General features: G+C 37.5%; 2 protein-coding genes across 7 annotated transcripts in view; one reads left to right on the forward strand and one right to left on the reverse strand.

Moving 5' to 3' along the window:
• Window positions 1–24,285, reverse strand: part of CENPP (centromere protein P) — a 113,720-nt gene that overhangs the window by 80,894 nt on the left and 8,541 nt on the right. For all 6 annotated transcript variants that reach the window (XM_066195858.1, XM_066195855.1, XM_066195856.1 and 3 more), the window contains one exon: window positions 21,889–21,985. In XM_066195858.1, the coding sequence (XP_066051955.1) occupies window positions 21,889–21,985 (97 nt within the window). The remainder of the gene's footprint in view (window positions 1–21,888; window positions 21,986–24,285) is intronic.
• On the forward strand, window positions 8,037–19,737 carry OGN (osteoglycin). The gene is made up of 7 exons (XM_066195853.1): window positions 8,037–8,374; window positions 9,000–9,249; window positions 13,315–13,399; window positions 15,389–15,547; window positions 16,046–16,248; window positions 16,820–16,915; window positions 17,221–19,737. The coding sequence occupies exons 2-7, from the start codon at window positions 9,085–9,087 to the stop codon at window positions 17,389–17,391; spliced, it is 879 nt and encodes a 292-aa protein (XP_066051950.1). The 5' UTR covers window positions 8,037–8,374; window positions 9,000–9,084; the 3' UTR covers window positions 17,392–19,737.

Genomic DNA, 24,285 nt, shown 5'->3' on the forward strand with positions numbered 1-24,285 from the left:
AGATTTTTTGTAAAGCTATGAATATAAACTATAAGAATATATATAGTCTTTAAGGACAACCGGTTGTAATAGAATAAATTTTGTATCCAAAAATTCTTATTATTAATTTGTGGATCTTCAGCCAACTAACTCAAGAAATCTGTTCCTCTCTCCTTCCCCTTTTTCTTATCTGCATTCTGAACAGATCCAGTACTCACAGCAAACTATTTTATGGTGACACCACAAATTCACAGCGCTACAGAATTTGTCTGCTTTTTAAAAGAAAATTATTAACATTTATCACCCTCAAACACCTCTGGGTTTCTGGACAAGGAACACATGCATGTATTCATTCCTTCATTTAAGTACTCAATATAATTTATAGACAACATATACAAGAATTAAGATATATCTATAAATTGACTGCTTTATTAATATATACATGTAGTATATTAACCCTTGGGAACCTTTCAACTATTTCAGATTTTAAGTGAATGGTGCACAAAACGCAAATCTAAAATAACAGGCTTTTTTTAAAGGCTTGCTCAGCTTTAAAAATAAAAGAACACTATCCTGCTAAAGTATGAAATTACATCTTTTATCAAAAACTTTCTGCTTTTTAAAGACATTTATGAAAAAAAGCTTAGCTTTAGTTTTAAAGTAGAAGTCAAAATATTGACGTGATATGCATTTCTCAAAGTCAAAATGGAAATTATTGAAAACTTCAGAGCTGTCTTATTACACTTGACTCACTCAGGTGGAACATGAAATTTGTATAAAAAGCAGAACTATTATAACTCACTTTTTTTTTTTTTCAATTAATATTTTAATATCTGTAGCACATAGGACACTTACTCCAGAAAGGCTTTTACAGTGGACAGGGAACTAAAGACTTGGTAGCCTTAGAGAAATGAGAATTTATAATAAAGTACTGGATTAACGGATATCTGGCTGAGTGCAATTTGCTCTGGTAGTACAGGGGATGCCTTCTGTAAAAGTCATGGATGTTTTTGCCTTGCAAACATCTTGGAGTTCTCTGAGGGAATCATGAAGGATGTGGAAAAGGGAGATCCTGGTCCAAACAGCCTACAAAAATTCCTAAAGGTTTTTATGGAAATTAAGTTGCCACCGATTTAAAGGCAACATCACAAAACTCAAATAAAATATGAGAAACAGCCTAAGAATAAATGTTCTTATTGTGGAGGGGATCCCACTGGTGGGAACTTTGCAAAGGGCCTGTGCTGGAATTTATTCCATTTAAAATGTTTGCAAGAGATAGACAAACCAGGCTGAGAAGTGAGATGCCAACAATGACTGCTAAATGTTGCTGAAGAAGGGCTGCAAAAGTCCTCAGGATGCTAAAACAGCCAATGGAGTTCATCACTGTTAAATGAGAAGTGATGTCCATGGAAATGATGATCTTAGTTCCACATTAAAACTAATGAAGGATGACCTCATCAACATCACTCAGGAGTGCTTCAGTAGCAATAGGTGTGTTCAGTGAAAACACCCAGCCCAGCACCCAGGAGTCATAAAAAGGAAAATCAAATGTAGACAGTAACTAGAGACAAATGGAAAACAAGAGACATCAAGACACTGCCATAAATCTGTGGCTCACCCAGACATTAAATGAAGTATTGATTTCCAAAGCCTCAGGTAGCTGGTGTAATTACACAGGACATGATTGGAAAAGGATTAGAGCAAGGTCACCAAAGGTAAGAAATGGCTGCTATATCAACAACATGGAATGCACCAGGGCTCAGCAAAGAAATGGTTGAGGGGGGATACAGAAGACACCCCCAAAATTCTGGGTTGTATTGACAGCAAGAATTGGGGGACAGCAAGGGTCTGGGGACCGACTGCTCCAGTACAAGGGAAGGAGCCATCAAATGATGCTCATGTGTCCCATGTGCCTGAGGACACAGTGGGTGCAGCAGCAATTTTACACACAGTATTGAGAAAAGACAGGAACGGTAATTGTGTTCCTTGGAAGAGATCCATTAAAGGTTGCTCAACGAAACACAGTAGGTACAAAAGTGCTGAGCTGAAAACTGCTGGAGAATGGAAGAATATTTGAAGACAGGATAGAGACAAGGATTATATGTGATTGTCCTATTCTCAGTCTTCCCAAAGCATCTGTTCATGGGCATTGCTGGACACAGGATGTTGTACATTAACCTTGATTATTCCACACCCACTTTCATGTTCTCACTATCCTGAACCATGGTAACGTGCTGGTGCTGCTCCTCACTACTACTGCCTTGGTACAGTGTAAAACATACTTGCTTCATGTTTGCTGTGGTACTTACTTGCAGATTATACAGTGTTTTTAAAGGAGGAAATAAGTTCATCAACTAAGAACTAAACATGCTATTAATTTCATCAGTAACCGCCAAATCTAACAATCAAATAGCTTAATAAGTTTATTTACAGCACAGTCAGAAAACAGAGGAACAATCTGGGTTTTAACTCTGCATCTCCATGAGCAATTCAGATAAAGTGCCCGTCAAAAGAAGTTATTATAAAAATCAAAAGAAAAAGAAATAACAGTAGTTTAATCCAACTGTCTATATTTCTTCCTTTAGCCCAAAAAGGCAGGAACATATTTTGCTTTTTCCTGATAAATATTTTTTATACTTTGCTTCAGTACTCTGATAATAAAAGTTACGTGGATGAGGACAGAAGCTCCTTTATAGAAAACAGATGTTTTGCAGTTCACGTTTTCTGACTTAGTTTAACATATTCACATTCCACTTTTACAATACAAATCCCTTTCCTTCTTTGTTGCCCAACCTGATCATTGTGAACTATAAGCAAAGGCATTTCCTACCTGAAAAGCAGGTCAGGGGAGCATACTATATTTTTAAGAAAAAAAAAAAAACCAAAACAAAACACATTGAAGAGATTTCAGATTCATTTTCCAGTACTGCTGCAAGAGTATGAACTATTCAGCTATAAGTCAATTTGTGTATACACCATTGCAACTTGGGGAATTCCACAAATATAAACATTTTTAATGTTTTTAACTATTTTGCCCAAAGTTACATTTCTAATAACCTAATTAATTTCAAAAGAAAATAAATAAAAGCACAATCGTAACTCATTGCATTAATTCATCATCTACAGAGAAAAAAAAGATCAGTCTTGCCCTATTCTAAAAGTACAACACAAGGAAAACAGAAAAATGTAAAGATGAGCCATGAACACAGAGAGTAAAGCAGATGCTATGAACAACACAAGGAACAGATGCCTGGAACACTGAAGTAAAATATGGATAATGCCAATGATTCTTGGAGCCCTGACTCAAATGTCCCTGTGGACATAGTTACAGCTCTCAACAAATGATGGTATTGTCATAAGAAAGTAATGCCAATTCTGGAAGGAATTCTAAGAAATTGTAATAAATTGCAGTAGGTTGGCTTTTGCTTCAGGATATAACTGATGTCACACAGCAAAGTTCAAGAGAACATGTGTTTGACAGAGGGGTCTGGGTAAATAGACAGCACTGTTACTCTGGTTATCATTTGTATTTGTTAACCATAGTTTGATTTCTGTTTAATATTGTGCATTATTTTTGCAACGTGCTTTATTCAATTATAACACAGTAACTGATAAAAGGAGTTTTTCTTTTCCAGAAACGCAAGAAATAAAGGTCATGTCTTCAGCCTTAAAAAATTCTGATTACAAATTAGAAACATATGGAAGGATGTTCATACAATCACTAGGTCATTTTTCAGCTGTCTCCGTTTTGCAGCTGATGGCCCTAACAGTGACCTAAATTAATTTAATTCACTGAGCCTTGGAAATAGTTGCAACTTTTCCTAGGAATCCGGAGCTGTTTATGCACAACTATTTCATTTCAGGTACTTCTTTAGTGATTCTGAATCTTGAAGAATGTTTTACATTTTCTCTCTAGGACACGGTGACATTTATTTTACATTTAATACTACCTCTGAACCCTCCTCCATCCCTCAAGGATGCTAACTTGGGATTGACTTTGCTTTACATGACAACTCTTCTATGCACCACCTTCAGTTCTCAAACCAATGAAGAAACCAGGAGATACTCCCTCCTCCCTCTGGGATACATTTAGTTCCCAGAATAAATGCAACCCCATCCTCATTACTGGCATTAAACTGTCTTAAAACTGCTTTAACACCCTCTATCAGGACCTCAACAAAAAGCAGAAGGTAATGAAGGAGTCTGAGAAGTTTCATATCACACGTTTATGGAGCAGCAAAGAGATAAAAGTAGTTTTAGAAAGTAGAATTAATCCCACACAAACATCAAGCAGAAAAGGCCTGTGTTTTAGAAAATAAAACTTGTGCAGAGAACCATTCCAAGAAGTTATTTCTCTTCGGTTACAAAAGGAGAAGATAAAGACAGAACCACCCAGTTCAGTTCCAACATCACTTAATGCTTTTGTCCTCTTTAACAGTAAATCTCTCACTGCTTGCAGATTATTATGTACATGGCGTCAGGCTGGTACAACAATTGTCTTTTCCTCTATAAAACCTTTTCTATTATAATGACTCAAATCCAGAACAGCTGGTCAACATTGTGAGGTGTTTAAATCACACTCCACACAAGAGTTATGCCAAGGAACCTGAACACGTTACCTTCCAAATGAAGCAGAAATATCACACACAAAAGAAAATCCAGCCTTGTGCCCAGGTCTATAAATGCCCAGGAATCTGGTAAAAGCTTTCCTAATTTGTCTTCATGTCATTCTGTCCCACACAGATGTCTGGCCAAGAGAAGACACTGACTTTGAGTATTCTGTACAAGTGATTCTCAGCACCCACCATAAGCACAGGTCAGTTGAGCAATAATCCATAGTACTTTTTTCCTAGAACGCTTATAGACAGTAAAACTCAGAAACAACAGAAGTTGCCAATATCATCCTTTAGAGACTATGATACAAGATGAAAGCCAAGGCCTTCAAGCAGCTGCAAAATACACTTTCTCTGTCTATATATATAGAACAAACCTGAATGATTAAAAAGAATCTCAGCTTTGGTTTATTTCACAAGGAATATCCTGATAGCAATTTCATGGGACTGTCCCTAGGGCTACCTCCCAGCCTCATTAACCCCTGCACCCCAGAGGTAAGGCCCTATGGTTTTTCCTCCCCATTTTTCATTTTCCAGTGTTCTGGCTCCCGTTGTACAACCACAAGTCTTTATCTAGGCAGTGCCAGCCCCTGCCCAGATGTAATTCCTACAGGCACCTTGGAGAAGTCATGTCCAACCTGTCTTTCACAGGGGAAAGTCCATCCCCCTCTGTATTGACACATACATGAAATACTAGATTCTTCCCCAGATGCTGAAGATTTAGTTAGCAACATTAATAGTTTGGATAGCTATTCTTATTTCTGTCTTGCTCTCCTATGCTTTCCTACCTCTGCCATCCACACCTACCCAGCTTCTCATTTTTTCTCTCCTAAAAGCTCTTTATTCTTCATTGTCTGATGTGACAGAAGACAACCGTGGGCAACGGATTTTACACCTACTCTGTGTGCAACCCTTTTCACCTAAAGCTAAATTTTTCTGACAGCAGTTTTTTCCCCAGAGACCAGCATCCAACCCCATGAATCTGGCCTGGGTTCTATCCAGTACAAGAAAAGAAGTCTTGTGGTTCATTTACACCTTCAGCTACACTTTATATCCTTACAAAACTGCAGGGAAATGACTACTGTTCAAATTTAAGCCACAATTTTATCTAGAAAAAACAACCTTTTAAAATGCCTAACAGGCCAGCTGGAAGTATTTTGTGGGGAAATCAGTCAGTGCAAATGAGATATCATGGGGAAATCAAAAAACACACCACAAACACATTATCAAGGCCCTCTTCAAAAACTGGAGCTCAAGGAGTTAACAACACAGCAGGCTTAGGTTTCCAGAAGAGAAAGCACCTTCCCAGTAAGTCAACCCTTGTAACCAGAGTCCAGGCAACAGACACTTATACATCCAATTTCCAAGCACTAACAGTGCCTAGAAAGCACTCCCTGCTTGCCAGGGTATTTCCTGTGAGCTCCCCGACTGCCAGTGCATATGAACCACATATTTCATCTCACATGATTTGGATATTGTGGTTATTTCTAGTCACTCTGGGCAGGAATAAAGCAGTTGAAGGAAGCAATACTCCCCTTCCTTGTTTGCAGCTATTCATACCATCCCCATCCTTGTGCTGATCTGAGCATCTGGTACACGTTCAGATACAAACTGGTTTGATCTGACATTATTTGCTTATACATTTTCTTCTTTCATGACAATGCAGACAAACTAGGGGACGAAGTTACTACTTTATTTGGCACTGCAAGCTACTCCTTGATGACATCACACCAGATAAACTATTTAACAACTCCCTTTTTGAATGTATTTGTAAGGAAGTATTCATGATCTTCTGGAGGTGCCTCTCTTGCAGTGAGTACACACGACAACCTTTTTGTGATAAGCACACAACTGAAATCTTGTGACCCTGATGACTGAAGACTTTTCACGTTTTGTGCAGAAGCTGTTCCTGAAGTTGTCTAAAAATTCAGAGCCTCTTCTCTTGCAGATCAAAACAAACAAGTGTTCCCTTGAATGAAGACCTCCTACATTTTCAAGACCTCATTTATCTAGTAGTTTTCCCTCATTTTTTAAAGTTTTCACATGTAAGGAAAATACAAAGCTATTCCTAAGATATTCTGTGGAGCTGTGAAATCTAGGATTTCAGTACTTACAAAATAAATTATCATAGGACTATAACAAATATATTTAGTATTTTATATCTTCCTTTCAGCTTCAGTGCTTACTAGGTTTTTTCCCCTGAGTATAGTTATCCTTCGATTACATTCAAGCACTGGAAACATTTGGATGCCCCAAAGACAGAGGAAATCCTAACGTGGATGTTTGGCAGAGGGGAGGCAGTAGAAAAGGGTAAGTACAAAGCAGAGCTGTGTTATTACTTCCCAGACATGCAGGAAGGCAGGAGGGATGCTGAGATGGTACTGCCACTGTAATTTAACCCCTTCCAAACTCCTGGTGTCCTTTGTTTCAGCAAAGTAGCATCCAACAGGATTCAGGGCCCAATTTCTATTATTACTGAGCCTCTTCCCTTCACATCTCCATTTTATCATCACAGCATTATCCTAGAGCAAGCTTCAAGTCCAAACTATTACACTGTCAAATTTGCATATGAACTGAGCTACAAACATTTTTATAAAATCCAAACAAGTTCAGAAACTGGTGGCATTATACATCCAAAAAGATTTTAGACAGCAACTGGCTATAGTCATTCTGCAGATTTCCTGCAGACATTTGGCTGCTAAACAAGGCAGCACTTAAAAGAAAACTTAACCAAAGCATCCACAGTTTATCACCAGTATTACTCTAGAAAAAAAAAAGAAAAGAAAAAAAAAAGGTATGACAATAAAAGAGAAATGTAAATCTGGATATATTCCCACTAGACTTTATTGCTACATACTTTTTAAAGACTTAAGAAAGCTACTCTATAAACTCTCAAAGTTGGTCATCTGTCTCCCATTTGTGCTGACTGCCAAAATTTCATAATGAGGAAAAGGATGAGGGAGGAAGAAATGCATCACAAATCCAGAAAATTGCTGCTCATAGTTCAGATGGAAGTTTTACACCTGGACAGCGTTCACTGAGTTATCTACAGACCTGAAACAGAACTTTATTCAAAGCAAGTATTATTTGTGAAACCCATTTTTCAATAAACTGTCTAATAAGTCAATTAATGAGGCATTTAGACATTGATTGTCTAAAAATCTCAAGACAAATACAAAAAATTCCAAACAATATTTTTCCTGAACTCTTCAGACTGAAAAGTTTCCATTTCAAAGGTAGGTGAAACTTCTCTAAACACACACAACCTCTAATAAAACATTTTACTATTCACAAAATGTGACTAATACAACAGACGTGTGTTTTGGCTCTACCTCTGTCTCAGAAAGCAGCTGCTTTGTCTCTAGGCTGAAGCATTTCACAAAATGGATAACACATGCCTTGTTAGAGACCTCCAGTTTGCACAATTAATATTTCATTTACAGAAAAAGCCTTAGCAAATATAAAGAGCACATCACCACAAAGCAGAAAGCTGCCATTTTAACAAGGAACACCAAAAGTAGGATGAGCTACACAGGCTTAGCATTTGCAAATGTTATGCAAAGTACAACCCCCTGCTCCAGGATATTACCTCTCACCCTGGGAGAGAATGCTGGCAAAGCATTTTTACCCCATGGAAAGCACTCTTCAGACTGTCAAACTTTGAGAGAGTGTTCATTTTAACAATTTGGATGTAATGCATAACTTGTACCTAAAGTACATTGACAAAAGAGTAACTATAGATATCTGGGTTTTCAGTGAAGAGCTTGGAATCTGCTAAAAAGGTAGGTAGACTTTTTTCCTAAAGGTAGATTAAGTTAGAGCTTAAATAAAACTACAGTAAAGAGGAGAATAATGCTGTGCAACGATTTCTTTTTTAAAATATTGCATGCTTATTTGTAATGTTTTAAAGAATCATGTTTGCAGCCTCTTCCCCTTTCCTGCCTGAAAAGTACCCAACCTGTATAATATTCTGAGGGTATTAATTTATCCCCTCTTATTTAGTCTCAAATATAAAGTGAAAGATGAGAGGCTATTGTTATACAGCATTTAGGTTTGAAAATACTTATTTTGACAATAAAGGAAAATGCATTTGAACCTCACATATTTCAATTAGTTCATCTACATACATGACAGATATTTCATAGTAACAAAATCATCTTGCTTTTAACAAAAATAAACTGAGAAAAAAGCAAATGTAATTAAGAGAATATTTTCCTTATTAGCTGGAAAAAGGTTATTATTTCCCAGTTTCTTCACATGTCAAGAACAGGTTTTTTAAAGTTAGTGTCTAATTAAAGGATATCAAGAGTTAAAAGTTGTTCCATATTCCTTATGTGTAAGAAACTACTGCCAACAAGTCCTCTAGGCTTTAAATATTGTTTTGACGGATTGCATTTTCATTTCCAGTCCCAAAGAAAGTGTTCTCCAGAGTCCAGGCACTAGCAGATCTTCACCAGCTCACCGAAAGCTACACACATTTTTCTGGGCAAGAATGGAGACTTTGCAGGCTACGTTTTTTTTGTTTGTGTTTGTACCTTTGGTAAATCCAGCACCACCTCTACAGCAAGAATCACTCCAGTTTTATGAGTATGATACAGATGTTTCCATGGGAAGCCTGACACAAGATTATGAAATGCAATCCAAGGATATAAGAAAGGTATTTTATTTATATTTTCCTTTTAAGATTTTTAACTAAAATAAGCATTATGTGAAAAAGGTGTTATGTGCATGCATGTAAGTTTTACGGAAAAGTCCTAAAATAACACGGAAGCAAACAATGGGTTCAGACACAGGGAAAGCCACTCAAAGTAAAACCACAAAAATATTACCCTTGCTACAGTCTGAGTAAGCCACAGAAGGCAGGCTTGCATAAGTAAGGCTAAAGCATCATTTTAACTCTGCTGTTCTTATGTGCCTGCAATCATAGGAGTTTCAAGAACAGGATATGTTAACTGCTACCTCAACAGTTTGAGCTATGTTGTATTAACTCAGTGAGTTTGCTTAAAAACAAGGAAGGTGATTTTATTTATTTTTTTACTATCAAAGTAAGAATTGGAACCCCCCCTTTCTATTGAACATAACCTGCCAGTATAAACCACAGTTCCTCTTTTGACTTGTCAAACGATCAAGTTTCTTGCCTCAGTTTTTCAGAGGTGGGTGGTTTGGGTTTTTACAGCTCAACAGTTCAGCAGTCCCAAACTTCTACAGAATGTCCAGTGCTGGAGGAGTCACTTACATATTAACACTTTGAGAGTCTTAATAAAGAGAATATCCCCTACATCTCAGTGCACTCACCAGCACCTCCAAACAGAATGTTTTTGTTGGGTGATCCACATTCCTGCCACTGAATTTCAATACAAGACACAAAGCCAGGGGAGAATTAAGTGAAGTGCCACAACCTCAGCTGCCAGGGACGGTTACAAACCTCACACCCCCATACAGACCTAATCAGTACACACCAATAGCAAAGGAGATACAACACTGATGAGGAAGAAAACCCAGCAGCAATTGTCCCGAGAGTAGTTTCCAAGGCAAATACCACAGATGCAAACCAAGTGGTAACAGCCCAGTATGAAAAGCTCAAGGTTTTCATTAATCTAAACTGTACTTGTTACAATAGCTTAGTCTGATAAGCAAGAAAAATAAACCAGCAAAAGACAGTAAGTAAAAAATTGCAGTCCAAATATAGAAAAACCACTTTCATAAACCTTTTTAATATTTCCCAGTACTACTTAAATTACAGCTTTCCACTGTTGACTAAAACAATTTGTTACATATTTAGAGCAAAAAAATGTCTAAGGTATTTTTAAATGTGACATCTACCACAGTGATGAAATAACACATATTCATAAACCCATGAAAAGGGACTATATAAATGACTTTAAGCTTATCAGTAAATATCCACTCAGAAGTAAGTTTTTAAAAATACTAAACCTGTTAACTTTAACCAGCTAGGCACAGCATCAGATGACACTCATTAATAAATGGCTTGCAGAAGATTGCTGCTGCTTCAGTACACGAACAAGTATACCTATGTGGGAATGGTGCCAACAGATGTGCCACAGACAAATCAAAGTCCTCTTGGCAGTGCTCTAAGCTGGAGGACTTCTGAAGGCCAACAGTTCTGCTTAGGATAATTCTAGGAATGTAGTCGGTCATTATTTCCATCAGGTCAGTTCTCCATTGACATGTTTTCATTACAAAATAATAAATGAGCTCCTTACGTGCAACAACTACATTGACACAAGTGTCAGTGTTCCCAGTTTAAATCATGGGGTGCACAAACAGATCTTCTATTCACTTATTGCACCAATTTTACACCCCGAATAGTCCAAGTGTTTACTGGAACTGAAATGCGTGCCAAATGTTTCTTCAAGCATGCCCAGTCAGGAATCTATCTTGCATACAATTTTAACTCCTTACTGTGTGCTTGAACACACAGTTGGAGAAAAAAAAAACAAACCAAAACCAAAACTTTTACTAAAAACATCAGAAGAAATTTATTACTGTGATTATTTGAAACCACAGCTACACCAGTCTTGAATAACATTGGACCAGTTTAAAACCTTAATTTCCACAAGAGAATAGAACCACTCAATTAGATGCTCTCACATCTGGACTAACTAGTTTCATTGAATATAAACTACCAGACCTTTGTGTTATAAGATGAATAAATTATTTTGCAGAGACTTGAAGATGGTTGGAGTATTTAGATGTAAAGTGTTAATGTGTCTGTGCAGTAAAGTGCAAGAGGAAGGTGGAATTTAAGTACGTGAGTAGGCCAATATTCCTTCAGTGCATTCCTGACATATGCAAGCAATGAACTTGTGGCTATAATCCAAACAATCTTCTGCATGATACTCCATAGTTAGGAATTTTCATGGCTGATCAGCAAATACGTTTTGATTTTAGGAATTTACATGGTATTCTGCAAATTACCAATTTTAATTTTTGTGACGTTTCCCACTGGCAGAGATTAGGAATACATTGCATTCTGCTAAGAAGTCCCATCCTCCTTTGATGGCTCAAGCAGGAGACTCTTCTAGAAACCTTCACCTGGGACAGATAAGCTGTGCCAGCAAATGTTATTAAACATCCCTCAGGAGCCACACCAGCTGCAGCCATATTAGTCCACTTGTTCCATGAACAGTCCATGCACTCAGAAGCCTCTACTGGCACAGATACCTCAAGGTCCACGTCTTCATGTGCCTAATCAACCTATCTTTGTGAGCTAACTCCTGCAGAAAGCTTCTGTGAGATTCGCTGTTTGCTGGAGTGTAGCTGGTGAGCTGACAGCCCCCCAGCTCCCCTCCACCCAGCACAGCCAAACTGCTGCCAGAATCCTACTGAGCACCTAAAACTTCACTAGGACAAACCAAGCTAGCCCAAACCAGAGCCAGAGCCTGGAGAGGCAGATGCGGGGAAGAGCCAAGGGACGGATGATTCATAGGCTAAAAAGGGGTCAAAATGACAGAGGCCGGCCAAGATATTTGTTTCTCAGGCTTTATGTCAAGCCTGAGCGGTTTGTTTTGCAGAATAAAAAAATTCCCACAGTAAAGTATACGCAAGCAACTAAATACCAAATAAAACACAGTATCAGGAGTTTGAAAGCTCTTACCTGCACATTGCATTTGCATATGAACCACCTGTGTGCCTGGAGGAAGGGAGAGTGGGGGGATTAAGAAAACTAAAAGGGGTTCATTTGTCAGCATTCCCAGTGTGCAAGCAGCTCTCCAACAGAGCATTCTGCTCCTGCCAGGGCCTGATCCTTAAGCATGTTTAAAGCAAAACATCTTCCACATCTCACAGTGTTCTTTCCTGCATGTGCTCCCAATAGGCAGGCACACCAAAACACATACTGGCTTCTTCTGTCCTACAAATTTTCCTCACAAAAAAACCCTCCAAACAAATGATGTGAGCCAAAAACAACTACCACAGTCAAACTGAAATCCCCTTAAGTTTAATGCATGCAAATCACAGTACAAGCCACTGTATCTATACTGTAAATACAGTAATAGGGAATAATAATAGGTAATTCTCTCAAATTCTTCCAGTGTCCAATGAAAACCTGACTACTGTTCCCTGCATCACAAGAGGCCCTTTCTGTTAGCAGCCCACACCTTAAAACAGACTTACGTGCAGATCATGAAAACAGATTACTCAATTTCAGCCAATACCTGCAAGGAATGTGTTTATAAACTAAGTTCTCCTGCAATTGAAAAGATACAATGACTATCTCCAGGAGGAATTCTGAATAGCTTTAAATGCAAGGACATTCCATTGTACTGAGATTATTCAGGCAAAACAACAACGAAATACAGCTTATAGTCACAAAACTCCTATTGAATTTTGCATTATATGCAAAATCTTGATCTTCAAAACTCTACTGTTTGTAAATACCCACCATTTACATATTCCTTCCCACCATATAGCCTATATTTTCTCTTTTGTGTCTGCTGTCCTTTCCTTAAGAACTTGAGTTTTCTAAAGAGCATTGGCAGCACCTTCCCTTCTTGCCTTTCAAAGTGCACAGTTCATGTGTAAAAGTGACAATACATCACATTAGTCATCCAACCTATAAGAGCATTTTAAAAACTAAGTGCTATAAGGAGGTACATTGTAGGAAGCTCACTTTAAAAGATGTCATTTCAGATCCTTGGAATGCTCTGCAGATTTTTGTCTGCGGTTTGTGTTTTCAAATAAGATTTGTTCTCTCACAAAGGATGGAACAAACGTTTCTCTTGACACTTCCCTAATGCTGCCAAGTGATGACAACCAACTCGATGTCCCACCAACAAAGGACACAAGTAAGTTAACTGATATGAATATTGTGATGTCTAAGATATCCAAAAGAATATATTTTAATATATAAATCTAATGTGCAAAGGATGACAAAGGCTTTAAATTAATCGTTTAATTTTTGAATATATTTCACATCCCTTGTGGAAAACGTTTTAACTTCTGATGGAGCAGGCTGACAAATTTAAAGGATCCTCAGGTAAACTCTGAATACACAAGGCACAGCTTGTAAGCATCTCCACAGACTTGCCCAGTCATATTTGCCATTGAGATGTACCCAAGTTAAATAAATTAGACAAGACAACGAAGAAAAACAAAATACATCCCCCAGTAAGTTCCACAATTTAAACAAGCGATGATGAAATATGACGAGCTTAAATTAATTCAACCGATTTATTTGAACAATTGGCTATTCTCAAAGTTTACATCTGATGATCAGGGAGATTAATGTTTAAAATACATCGGGAACATTCTTCACCTGACAAAGTTTCCTACAGGCTCTGGGTACATTGTCCAGCTTTCTCCTAACAAGACCCAGGGCTCTCTACACATGAAAAGGACAAAGTTCCTCTGCCAAACAGAACAGTGAGAAAAAGAGACACTTATTTTGTGTGTCTGTGATCTAAACTTCCCAAAATAACTGATGATTCAGCAGGACCAGGGACTATCAATCTCCACCAAAGTGCTAATTCAAGGTTAATTATTGCCAAACAGCACCTGTCAACAAGCCCCCATCAAAAGCTGAGCAAGTCTCCAAGAACATCAGAGCTTCTAGACAGACAAGCATAAAAACTATTGCCTTGTTAACAGTGACAACATTGTTTGATGTTTTCCATTTCCTACACAAACATATGAAAACAAGCCACTAAAAAAAAAAAACCAAACCACCAAATGGCACAGAACTCTGCAGTCCTAAAAACGATGACATTCACAAAGCTAAATCTCAAAATCTTCATTCTGTTCTCTGCAGTGCTGCTGTAAGAATTGCTGTTACATGTACTGGGTTGGCTTCCCAGTATAGACCAGCTGCTTTTGGAACTCCTCACAGGTTGTACAAGGTCCTGTTTTGCTGTGCAGTGACAACTACCCCACGGAATGACCCTGCTGTCTGCACTGCACTCACTCCAGGGTAGAAGCCAATCTATATTTCTCAAAATACAGAAAGCATAGCACAAGACACAGCAGTGGTGATGAAACTGGATTCAAAGCCACATTCATTATATGTATTCGAATACTGCTGGCAGAAAAGATTAGAGCAAAGCAGAAGTTACTAATGCTTTACTTGTCCACGAGGAACAGGACAAGGTACAAATGTCTCAAACTACATTACAAAAAGTTTCTCTCTCTGCTTAAAACAACAGCTGTAAAAATCTCAGTGTAAAACTGATAGAGATAGTCCACAGGACTCTGAGCAAGCTGGTCTAGTGGAAGGTGTCCCTGTCTGTGGCAGAGTGTTGGAATGAGCTGACCTTTCAGGTCCCTTCCAATCTAAACCATATATGATATTATAAACATAACTGCTGGAGATTTTATCAAGAGGCTTAGACAAAATAGTAGCTAGGAATAACACAGGATATTGTGTGACCTACCAGCAATGCTCCCAATGCACTTACAGTACCAAATGCATGCACTGCCAGGTGTTTCTCCTCATGGGTTTGGTTCCAAATGTGATACTTAACATGGTCACAAACTTGTAGTTGTCACATTCACCATACTCTTAGCCAACTAAAGATTTAAACTGAATTCAGGACGATTAATAGCATTTCACATGCTCAGGTAAGAACAGAGATTATACACAGGGAAATTAAGCGCAATAAAAAGAACAAAAAACACAAACCAGTTGAGAACATTAAATCTTCTCAGAACTTGACGCAAATAGAATTTTTTAAAAACCAAACAATGGGAAATCTTAAGACACTAGAGAAAACTATTTTGAGTAACCAAGCTTAAGTTGAGTTGAGCAGGCTGTAACTGAGTGCCCAACCCCTCGCTGGCAGACCTGCCCACGTGTTTGCTGTGCGTGTGCCTGAGCGGCTCCGTGTACTGCGAGGAGATCGACATCGAGGCCGTGCCGCCCCTGCCCAAGGAAACCGCCTATCTCTACGCTCGCTTCAACAAGATCAAAAGGATTGCAGCCTCAGACTTCGCTGACATCCGTAAGTGACACCCGCATTTCCAGCCCTGTTTTAGAATATGAAATGGAAAGGCAAAATGGAAATGCATTTGGACCCTTAAACATCTTAATACTCCCAAAACATCTTAATAATCCCAAACAATCAGGCTAAAAATAAAATTCAGCTCTGCATCCCAGCCAGTCTTAAATGACCAGGCATTATTTTTCTTTCAAATGCTCCAAAGACAGCTCTGTCAGCTATCTCACTACACAGCATGACAACTCTATGAATATCTGAAATCATGTTATCTCTAAAACAAAAAGAAGGATCCAGAATATTTCCCTTTTTTTATTTTTTCAATTTAAGAACAGGAAAAAATACAGATGTCAATTTTACCCATATTTTAATAGTATTTGCATTTGTAGATCATAATTTAGATTGCAGCCAACAGTATAACATTTAGCATATACAGCCATACACATTTCCCATGCCATGTAATTATAAAGTCAATACTTATATTTTCATTTCTTTTCTGTAAAGCTACCTTGAGAAGAATTGATTTTAGTGGAAATAGGATTGAAGAAATAGAAGATGGAGCCTTTTCAAAGCTTCTGCTGTTGGAAGAACTCTCTCTCGCTGAAAATCGACTTGTAAAACTTCCTGTTCTACCTCCCAAACTAACAACATTTAATGCAAACCAAAACAGAATCAAAAGCAGAGGTATCAAAGCTAATGCTTTCAAGGTAAAGAAAAAGCCAATAATTTAAGTAATCAAAGTAAACAAAATCAGCAACCAGACTATTCAGTCTGCCACCAAATTATTTTTCTGTATTTTCTGTAATCTAAGGAACAAACTGCAATGAAGCAGCTCTCCAGCTTTTGCTTTGCTTTTAAGACACTCTGGAATATCAGTCATTTGTACACTCACTCTCATCTCCTCCATGCAGAAAAGAATTTTCTATAAAATCTCTCACCTGCTTGCTTTCTCTCTAATATGTAAAGGAAAAGACTATTCAAAATTTGATGGCTCAAGTACAGTTCTGAGGACTACAGAAATACAATTAGACTATATATAGCACTTTATAGTGGTCTCAACTTTAAAACCAACATTCTGACAGTGACATTTCCCAAACATAGAAGGTTTGTTCTATGTATTTCTTGATATAATAGAATTCAACATTCACAGCAAAAGAATGGCTTTTGATACATTAGCTTACAGGCTATGTGATCAGAAAAAATTACTAATGTCTTGTAACAGGCATAAGTTACTTAACCTCAATACCAGCATCAGTAACCTTTCTTTCTGTTTAACAGAAGCTCACAAATTTGGCCTACCTCTACTTAGGACACAACGCACTGGAATCTGTTCCCCTGAACTTACCAGAGAGTCTGCGCATTCTTCACCTTCAGGTATTCCCAAAGGATTTCCTTAACATTTTCTTAGGAAACAGCTCAGGAGTTGCACACTTCAAATCAAACTTGTTCTATTTTAAAACAGTTCCCACTACAGTTTTCCACTGCACCTCTGGATAAAACAATTTAACATACCAATGCGTATGGCCACAACCATCCAGAAGTTCAGAACCCGCTAATTCCCATGCAAGGATTTATTATTGGTTTCTGTACAGCAGGGATAGGAGCTGGCAAAACGAGGCTCTAATCTTTATTCAGCAATGCATGTATGTATTTATCTATAAAAACGTTTTGGTTTGCAGTACAACAATATCACCACCATCACGGATGACACGTTCTGCAAGTCCAACAACACGCGCTACATCCGGACGCGGATGGACGAGATAAGGATGGAGGGCAACCCCATCGTCCTGGCCAAGCACGTCAACGCCTTCTCCTGCCTGAGGATGCTGCCTGTGGGAACCTACTACTAGCACTGCTCACGTCACTCCACATGCCAGACCCAGGCATGCTAACAAGAATCACTTCTTCTCTGTTTACAAGTTCATATCCTCTCCCTTACTAATGCTCTTTTCCCTGCGTACCCCGGACTTTCTGCTATGTTGCGTCGTTCTCCCCTGAAACAACCATTTCAAAACAGTCACTTTAGTAGTTACGGTATCCCTCATGCTTTCAGAATCTTTTCTGTTAATGAAAGTGTAAAAATATATACATATGCACACACATCAGCTCAACTTTTATTTCACCACATACTCTTTAGGTAAAAATCACACAAAACTGCTTGTTCTCATTCTTTACCAGCACTCAGAACAATCACCACATCTTACTTTCAGATAAATGCAAGATTTTCTTTGAGCAAGCTAAAGGGAAAAATACTTCTGAATTCCACTCCCACGCTTTTAATCTGGAGTGAAATCTTTTCAGTTGACCTTCAAAGGTGTACTGGATGAAGATGAATATGAGAGAAAGTTATGTTTAGAAATAGGACTTCTCAAAGCTTAAACTCATTAAAGTTTCCTTAAAAACTTGATTTGTGGTAAATGAGAGTAACTCCTATTTAGGTTTAGTATGCCAAGCAACATAGCAACTGGAACTCTGCAAAAATGTTTTAGATTTTCTTCTATTATTTTGCTTTGAAAATAACATGTGTTTTATTTTTACACAATGTATTTTTAAGTGAAATATATATGTTTTGCTGAGCTGTTCTCACAAGAGCTGTTTTGGCAACACCAGCTTCCCATTTTAAAACAATGGTCTACATACAACATAATGGACTAAAGTATCTTAGTTCTTCACTGATGATGTAGACCAAGCCTTGGTTCCACAGCTTCTCCTGGCAGGAAATGTGACAATATAGTTAAGAGCAAAGCTAAATTCATGTGTTTACCTGTAAACAGCTATGATTTCGTCTAGATGTCAGAGCAAAGAAAGAGAATTACCCTTCTACAACAATACTTCTGATCATTAGGGAAAAATCAACAGAAAAGTTGATTCCATCACTGATCTGAAATCAGAGACAACTTCAAGCATTTCACTCAACTAGTTGAACCTATGCAGTGCATTAAGACCACAAATTGACATGTACAGGCCTTGACACTCAGTTCATCTAAAACTGGCCAGCATTGATAAAGGGCACAACGTTTTTAGTTCCACAACTGTACATTTCTGACATCCAGTTTCTCCCCTCAGACACCTACACCAGGTGTAAAGCCTCCAGACAAATGAATGCCAAAGGTGTGCTAGTTACTATTACCACATCAACTTTGTACTAAGTTTGAAGCTAGTATAGATTCCTAATTTGTAGAAATAGTTAAGCATCAAATGCATGATGATGTATCACTACAACTAGAATACTAATTTTAAAAGATATTTTGTATTAGTTTGATTTATCTTATTTAGCTAAGCCTTGATTTGCTAGTGCTTGTGCTTTGGGGAATTGATGCCCACCTAATTCTGAACACATATTTTTGCCCTGAACCCATTATCCAACAAAAACAGCAATCCCCAGTATTTTCCATTTTAAGTTATTTGGTGTAATAAGAAGGAAATTCCATTGTCTTAACTGAGAACAAAACCATGTCTGGCAGCAGTATTTGGTTTTCATTTTTCCACACAAATCATAAAACTTTGATGTTTGCAGGTTTTCAGCCAAACATAAAAAACAACTTCAATGCATGTAAAAGTACATTCCAGTGTCAAGCCAAATTTCTATCTGGAAAAAACTAAACCCAGCAATTCTCTCATGTCTCTTGTGATAAACACCTAAGATGGAAAAAACAGGGTTGTAAATGTAATAATGTTACATAAGCAGCAGCCTCTGATCTTATTCTCATCACAAATCATTGCTACTAAAACTCTTTCCAGTATTAACAGGATCAGTAAATATCAACAAAAATGTGTATACACAAATAAATTCATCTTTTTGTAATATATACACATGTAAACATAAGACCTACCCACTACCACATGATAAATTTTACATTAAAATGTTGTATATATTTATGAAACGTGCTCATTATCATCAGTAATGCTAATTAATGCTCCTAACACTTTGTGAGCAAACCAAAGTAGACAAGTGGTACCTTCTGAATGCCTCAAGCAGGCACCAAGTTCTCTGATGTGTTTTACTTTCCTTTCCCCATTCACAGCAAGTTAATAAAAACATGAAGTGAGAAAGGCTTCAGTGGGGAGGATTTACACCTCCTATTTGTGTGACCAGTACTAATATCAAGCTGAATGTAAACTGTTCTGTCTTATCCTATCACTCATTTCTGTTCTGTATTTCCAATAAAACTTGAATTTTTGTTCTTGTTTATCAGTATCAGCTTCAACAACCTGCTCTTCCAGCCTTGCCTGTTTCAATTGTTCAGCCTCACGGCAGACTAAGGTTAGAAGATTATTGACAGATGTGAATCCATTTTGCAGACATATTTATTGTGACAATGGCAAGACCTGCCATACACAATACGTGGGCAACACTCCATTTGGTCCTTCAAAACCTATTTTGAATTGACCTTGAATTGCCATTAATCTCAAAACATTCAATATTACTCAAAGTACTCATCCACGTCTACATTATCCCTTTCTTCTCAAGTATGAAAACAGGAAAGAAAAAATAAACTACCTTTGGTGTTTTCTACACTACATTCTGAGAAAAGCATCAGAAACGATTTTATTTCTACATAGAAGCATTGGCAATTTTCTTTAAAAAATAAATGGATTAAAAGAAGAACTATAAACCCAAGACTCCCCCCCACAACAGTTTTCTCTCCAAAACAGTGGAGTCTAGAGAGCAGGTAAGGGGAAAAAAATGAATGCAAAGATTAGAGACTCATTTTTAATGTTGTGTAAGTGTGAATATTAACAGGAGAGACCCTTGAGTTGGTTTTATGCATATATTAACAACATATGCCTAACTGCTTTCCCACAAATTACTAAAACCATTAAACTACAGATCCACATTCTCCTGAGCAATCTAGTTATTTGAACTGTCAGATTTGATCTTTGAACCCTTTTATTAATTCTCTTACCCAAGAAAGTCTTCTGTTTCAAAATGGAATGATTAGCAATGCTAACAAAAATAAGACGACCTAAAATACTCTTCATAAGCACACAGTCAGTCATATTTAGTAAGTATTCTCCCAGATTGGTTTGCCTTTTATCCTTGTCGTTGACCATGGAAATAAAACTACCTTTAGAAAGAACATCTGTAACTCTGACAAACTTGTAATGTCTTCAGAGAATTGTCTTCACACATCTTTTAGCTATTAGTTGTTTCGTTGTTTATACTCAACATCTGAACAAATACTTTAAAAAAATTGCTTATATAACAATTCAAAACTTATCTCCTAACCCATCTCTTCTCTATTTTTTCTTTTGTTATATTTTTAAATGAGAAGTATTTACAACAGTTCACCAAATCACTGTCCCAGAAACCACAGTCACTGCTGATGTAAGGATCAGAAAGCATCAAGTGAAGCTGGAAAAACCAACCAAAAAGCCCTAAAGCTCTTGGTGCTCTACCTTTTCTATGGAGGGATTAAAGAAAAGCCCTCACACAAAAGCCAGCAGCATTAGGCAATGCCAGTTTATTGCTCAGCAGAGGCCTGGATTTTTTTTTAGTATTATCAGAAAATAGAACTCTTTTTTTCTATTCTGATTGATTGGATAATAGAAATTGATTCATTTGGCACAGAACCCAAAGGCCTAAAAGACTGAAAAAATAGGAAATGATGCAGTTCCCATTTCATACTACAGCTGAAAAGGAAAGATGGTGTTGAGTTTAGTGACAATAAATTCTTGAGGTACGTAAAACTCAGCCAAGAAACCATAAACAATTAAGCAGCTAAACATCCTTCTCTTAACATAAAGCATCATGTAAGATGTTTTGTGTCTGTAAGACTGTAGTATTTTTACTCCAAGGATTAGGTGTTTATCTTAAAAGCAGCACAAAGCCAAAACAAACAAGCCAAATACTGATAATTTAAAACTAAGCTCAAATACCATGTTCCAGTTAGGAGGGAGGAACAGTTTATTTCCCACACAAGTAAAGCACTCCAGAACTGAAAGTGCTGTTGCCCAAACACACACTGACATCTTCAAGAGAAACAGATCTAATCCTTCAAAATCAACATTTACATGCCAAAGACTACAAGTGTTATTTTCTTTTAATTTCTTCTTTTACCTTTTTTTTAAATCAAAATAAAATATAATACCAAAGCAAACTGCTTCTTCTTCATAGAAAGGCACAGTCTTATTTTCCTCCACCCATGAGGTACAGAATAATTGCTGCTTAATTGCCCCATGAACACAGCACAAATTTTTAGCTCATATTCTCTTCACCACCACATACAACCTTAAGATCCCATATTCTGCTAAAGACAGCCAGTTTCACCTCCAATGCTCTCTCTTAATAAACTTCTTAAAGCCATAAATATTGTCCTAATAAAGAAAGGCTTGATAGACACTACCTTGAAATGCAGGAAAGTGCGTTTACGATGTTCATACCACTCAGCATAGGCTGAAATGCTTCTGAAAAATGCCAGAAGATCTCCACGTTCTTCAGTGCTATAAAGCAAAAATATATTGTTTAACCCAATTCTAATCAGATGTATCAATTCTATAGCCTAAAATCCCCACTTTAAAAAAATCAATTAGTATGGTTTGAATATGAAGTGGAAATCACCCCAAATAAGAATGACAAAGTTGAAAAAAAAAGCTGTAGTGTAATGATTGAAAAAGAGGTTGAAGAACACATTCCTAAACCAGTGTTAGTGTTAGTCTGATGTGTAAAATGTGTGAACAAAGTAGTCACCTACAAAATCTTAGTTTGATTTTTTCCTTGTTCAACTCATTTTCTAAATAAATTCTAAGATGTTGCACAGTAAAACCTGAACCTGTAAAATGGTAAATTTCCCAAATTACACCACTAACCTTCAAATATTCCCAAAAATCTTTGTCCTAACCAATTAAATTGACATGACATGTTTCCTGCCTCTGCTCACATGACATTCAGCTTTTCACGATTAACCTTGCAGCTTCAGTAGGAAAGGAGGGCTGATCACCCAGGGCACCTAAACCAAAATTTTTGTTAGACAGTTAAATCTTGATGTGATCTTGTCTTCAGAGCAGAGGGGCTCCAGCTCTCTGAACATCTTCCTCACTCTCCTCTGGACCTGCTCCAACAGGTCCATGCTCCTTCTTATGTTGGGGGGAGAGTGGGAGGGAAAGATAGATATAAACATTTATTTTTCAATTTTCTAGTAAGGATCAGGATAGAGAAAGGAAAAGAGATGATATAAAGTGATAAACTGTCAGGCAGCCAACAACACATCCAGCGTTGTCGGGTAAAGGAGAAAAAAAGCTCATAAACAGTTTAGTGCCATTTGCACTAAGCAAATGCAGCCAGAATGCAAAGGATGCAAAACTCCACAAAACCCACAAGTCAGAATACCTGAAGTAACATAATTATTTAACCATAAGGGCGAAAGGCTTCATGTCATTGTTGATATGAAGCCACAGACTATTAATCATCATCAAAACACACCTGTCAAGTGCTGTTTTGGAAGTACAAATAATTATTTTGGTTACTAATACAGAATTTTATAAGATTACAAAACCTGACTGAGGAAGATACCTGACTGATATTTGGGAATATTTCAGGAAGTTAGAGTATTTAAATCATAATATAAATTTGACTTTTAACATCCTTTCTGTTTGAGATTAGCTATTCTTTCTGGATTTTCAGAACAGCTGAGAGCAGAGACTTGAGGCATTGACAGAATGGCTGCAGCAGTGGATTATCAAGTCAGTTCAGCCTTCCCAGAGAGAACTGTGCCTCCAATCCAGCTCTATTCAATATACAGGAACAACAAACCTTAACATGTTACTCAAAGAACCTGGAAAAAAAATACATTAGGGTCATTCAGATATTGAAAATGTGAAAGAAAAGCCAAACAAGTTTTATCCTAGACTGGAAAGAACAGCATCATTAAAGGAAGTTACCACAGTAGTCACAGCTGCCAACAAAATCAGGCCAAGATGAAAAAATATGCTGGCAGCACTGGGAAAAGTGAGTCCCTGGAAGGACACAGACACACTGATTTACAACAGCTCATTAGCTCTGCTCTGGAAGCTCCTTTTAACCACAACTCTGAATTGTACATGTCCAAGTCTGCACATTCCATAGGAACCGTGGACGCTTGGTAACAACTGCCCACCTCTCCATGCCTGGAGAACACATTCCCATACCAACTGCACCAGGCTTTTCAATCTCCACTCATGGAACAGGGCAACACAAAGCTCTGCTACAAAACTACACACTTGAAATTCTTTTTGAAGAACTTGGCAATTTTTATAAATAACCATGTTTATGCTATTTAAAATACTATCACAAACATTGTGGCCTTGTTTTTAGTTTATTTCTTTTTTTTGCCTCAAAATCATTTTTAGGTGATGCAGCAGATGAAAAATTTTAAGGCTAAATCATCAACAGAAAGAAAAAATTTTGGGTAGAAGTTCAGTAAACCAGTTTCAAATGTAGAAGTTAGTCAACCAATATATCTGAGGACGTACTTTTCTCACATAGCACTGGCTAAATTCAAGATAGAAAACAGAACTCAGTGTTTAGAAAAGGACAATCTGTTGGCAAGAACAGCTGTATGTAAATCCATATTGGCAAAGGAGTAAGAGACTGCATAAGAGCACCAGTTCAGTGAACTCTCCCAGCACCAAATCTACCCATAAACAGTAATTCCCAATTAGCCTAATTCCTCCTGCTGAAGTCAACTACACCATATGCTAAAATACCAAGAGAATGTGGTATAAAATAACAAGGTAGTAAGAGAGTGGATGGTAAAATCCAAGTC

The sequence above is a fragment of the Chamaea fasciata genome, unplaced genomic scaffold, assembly GCF_029207755.1.
Source record: "Chamaea fasciata isolate MVZ Bird 193981 ecotype frontalis unplaced genomic scaffold, bChaFas1.0.hap1 SCAF_13, whole genome shotgun sequence".
Classification (NCBI taxonomy): domain Eukaryota; kingdom Metazoa; phylum Chordata; class Aves; order Passeriformes; family Sylviidae; genus Chamaea; species Chamaea fasciata.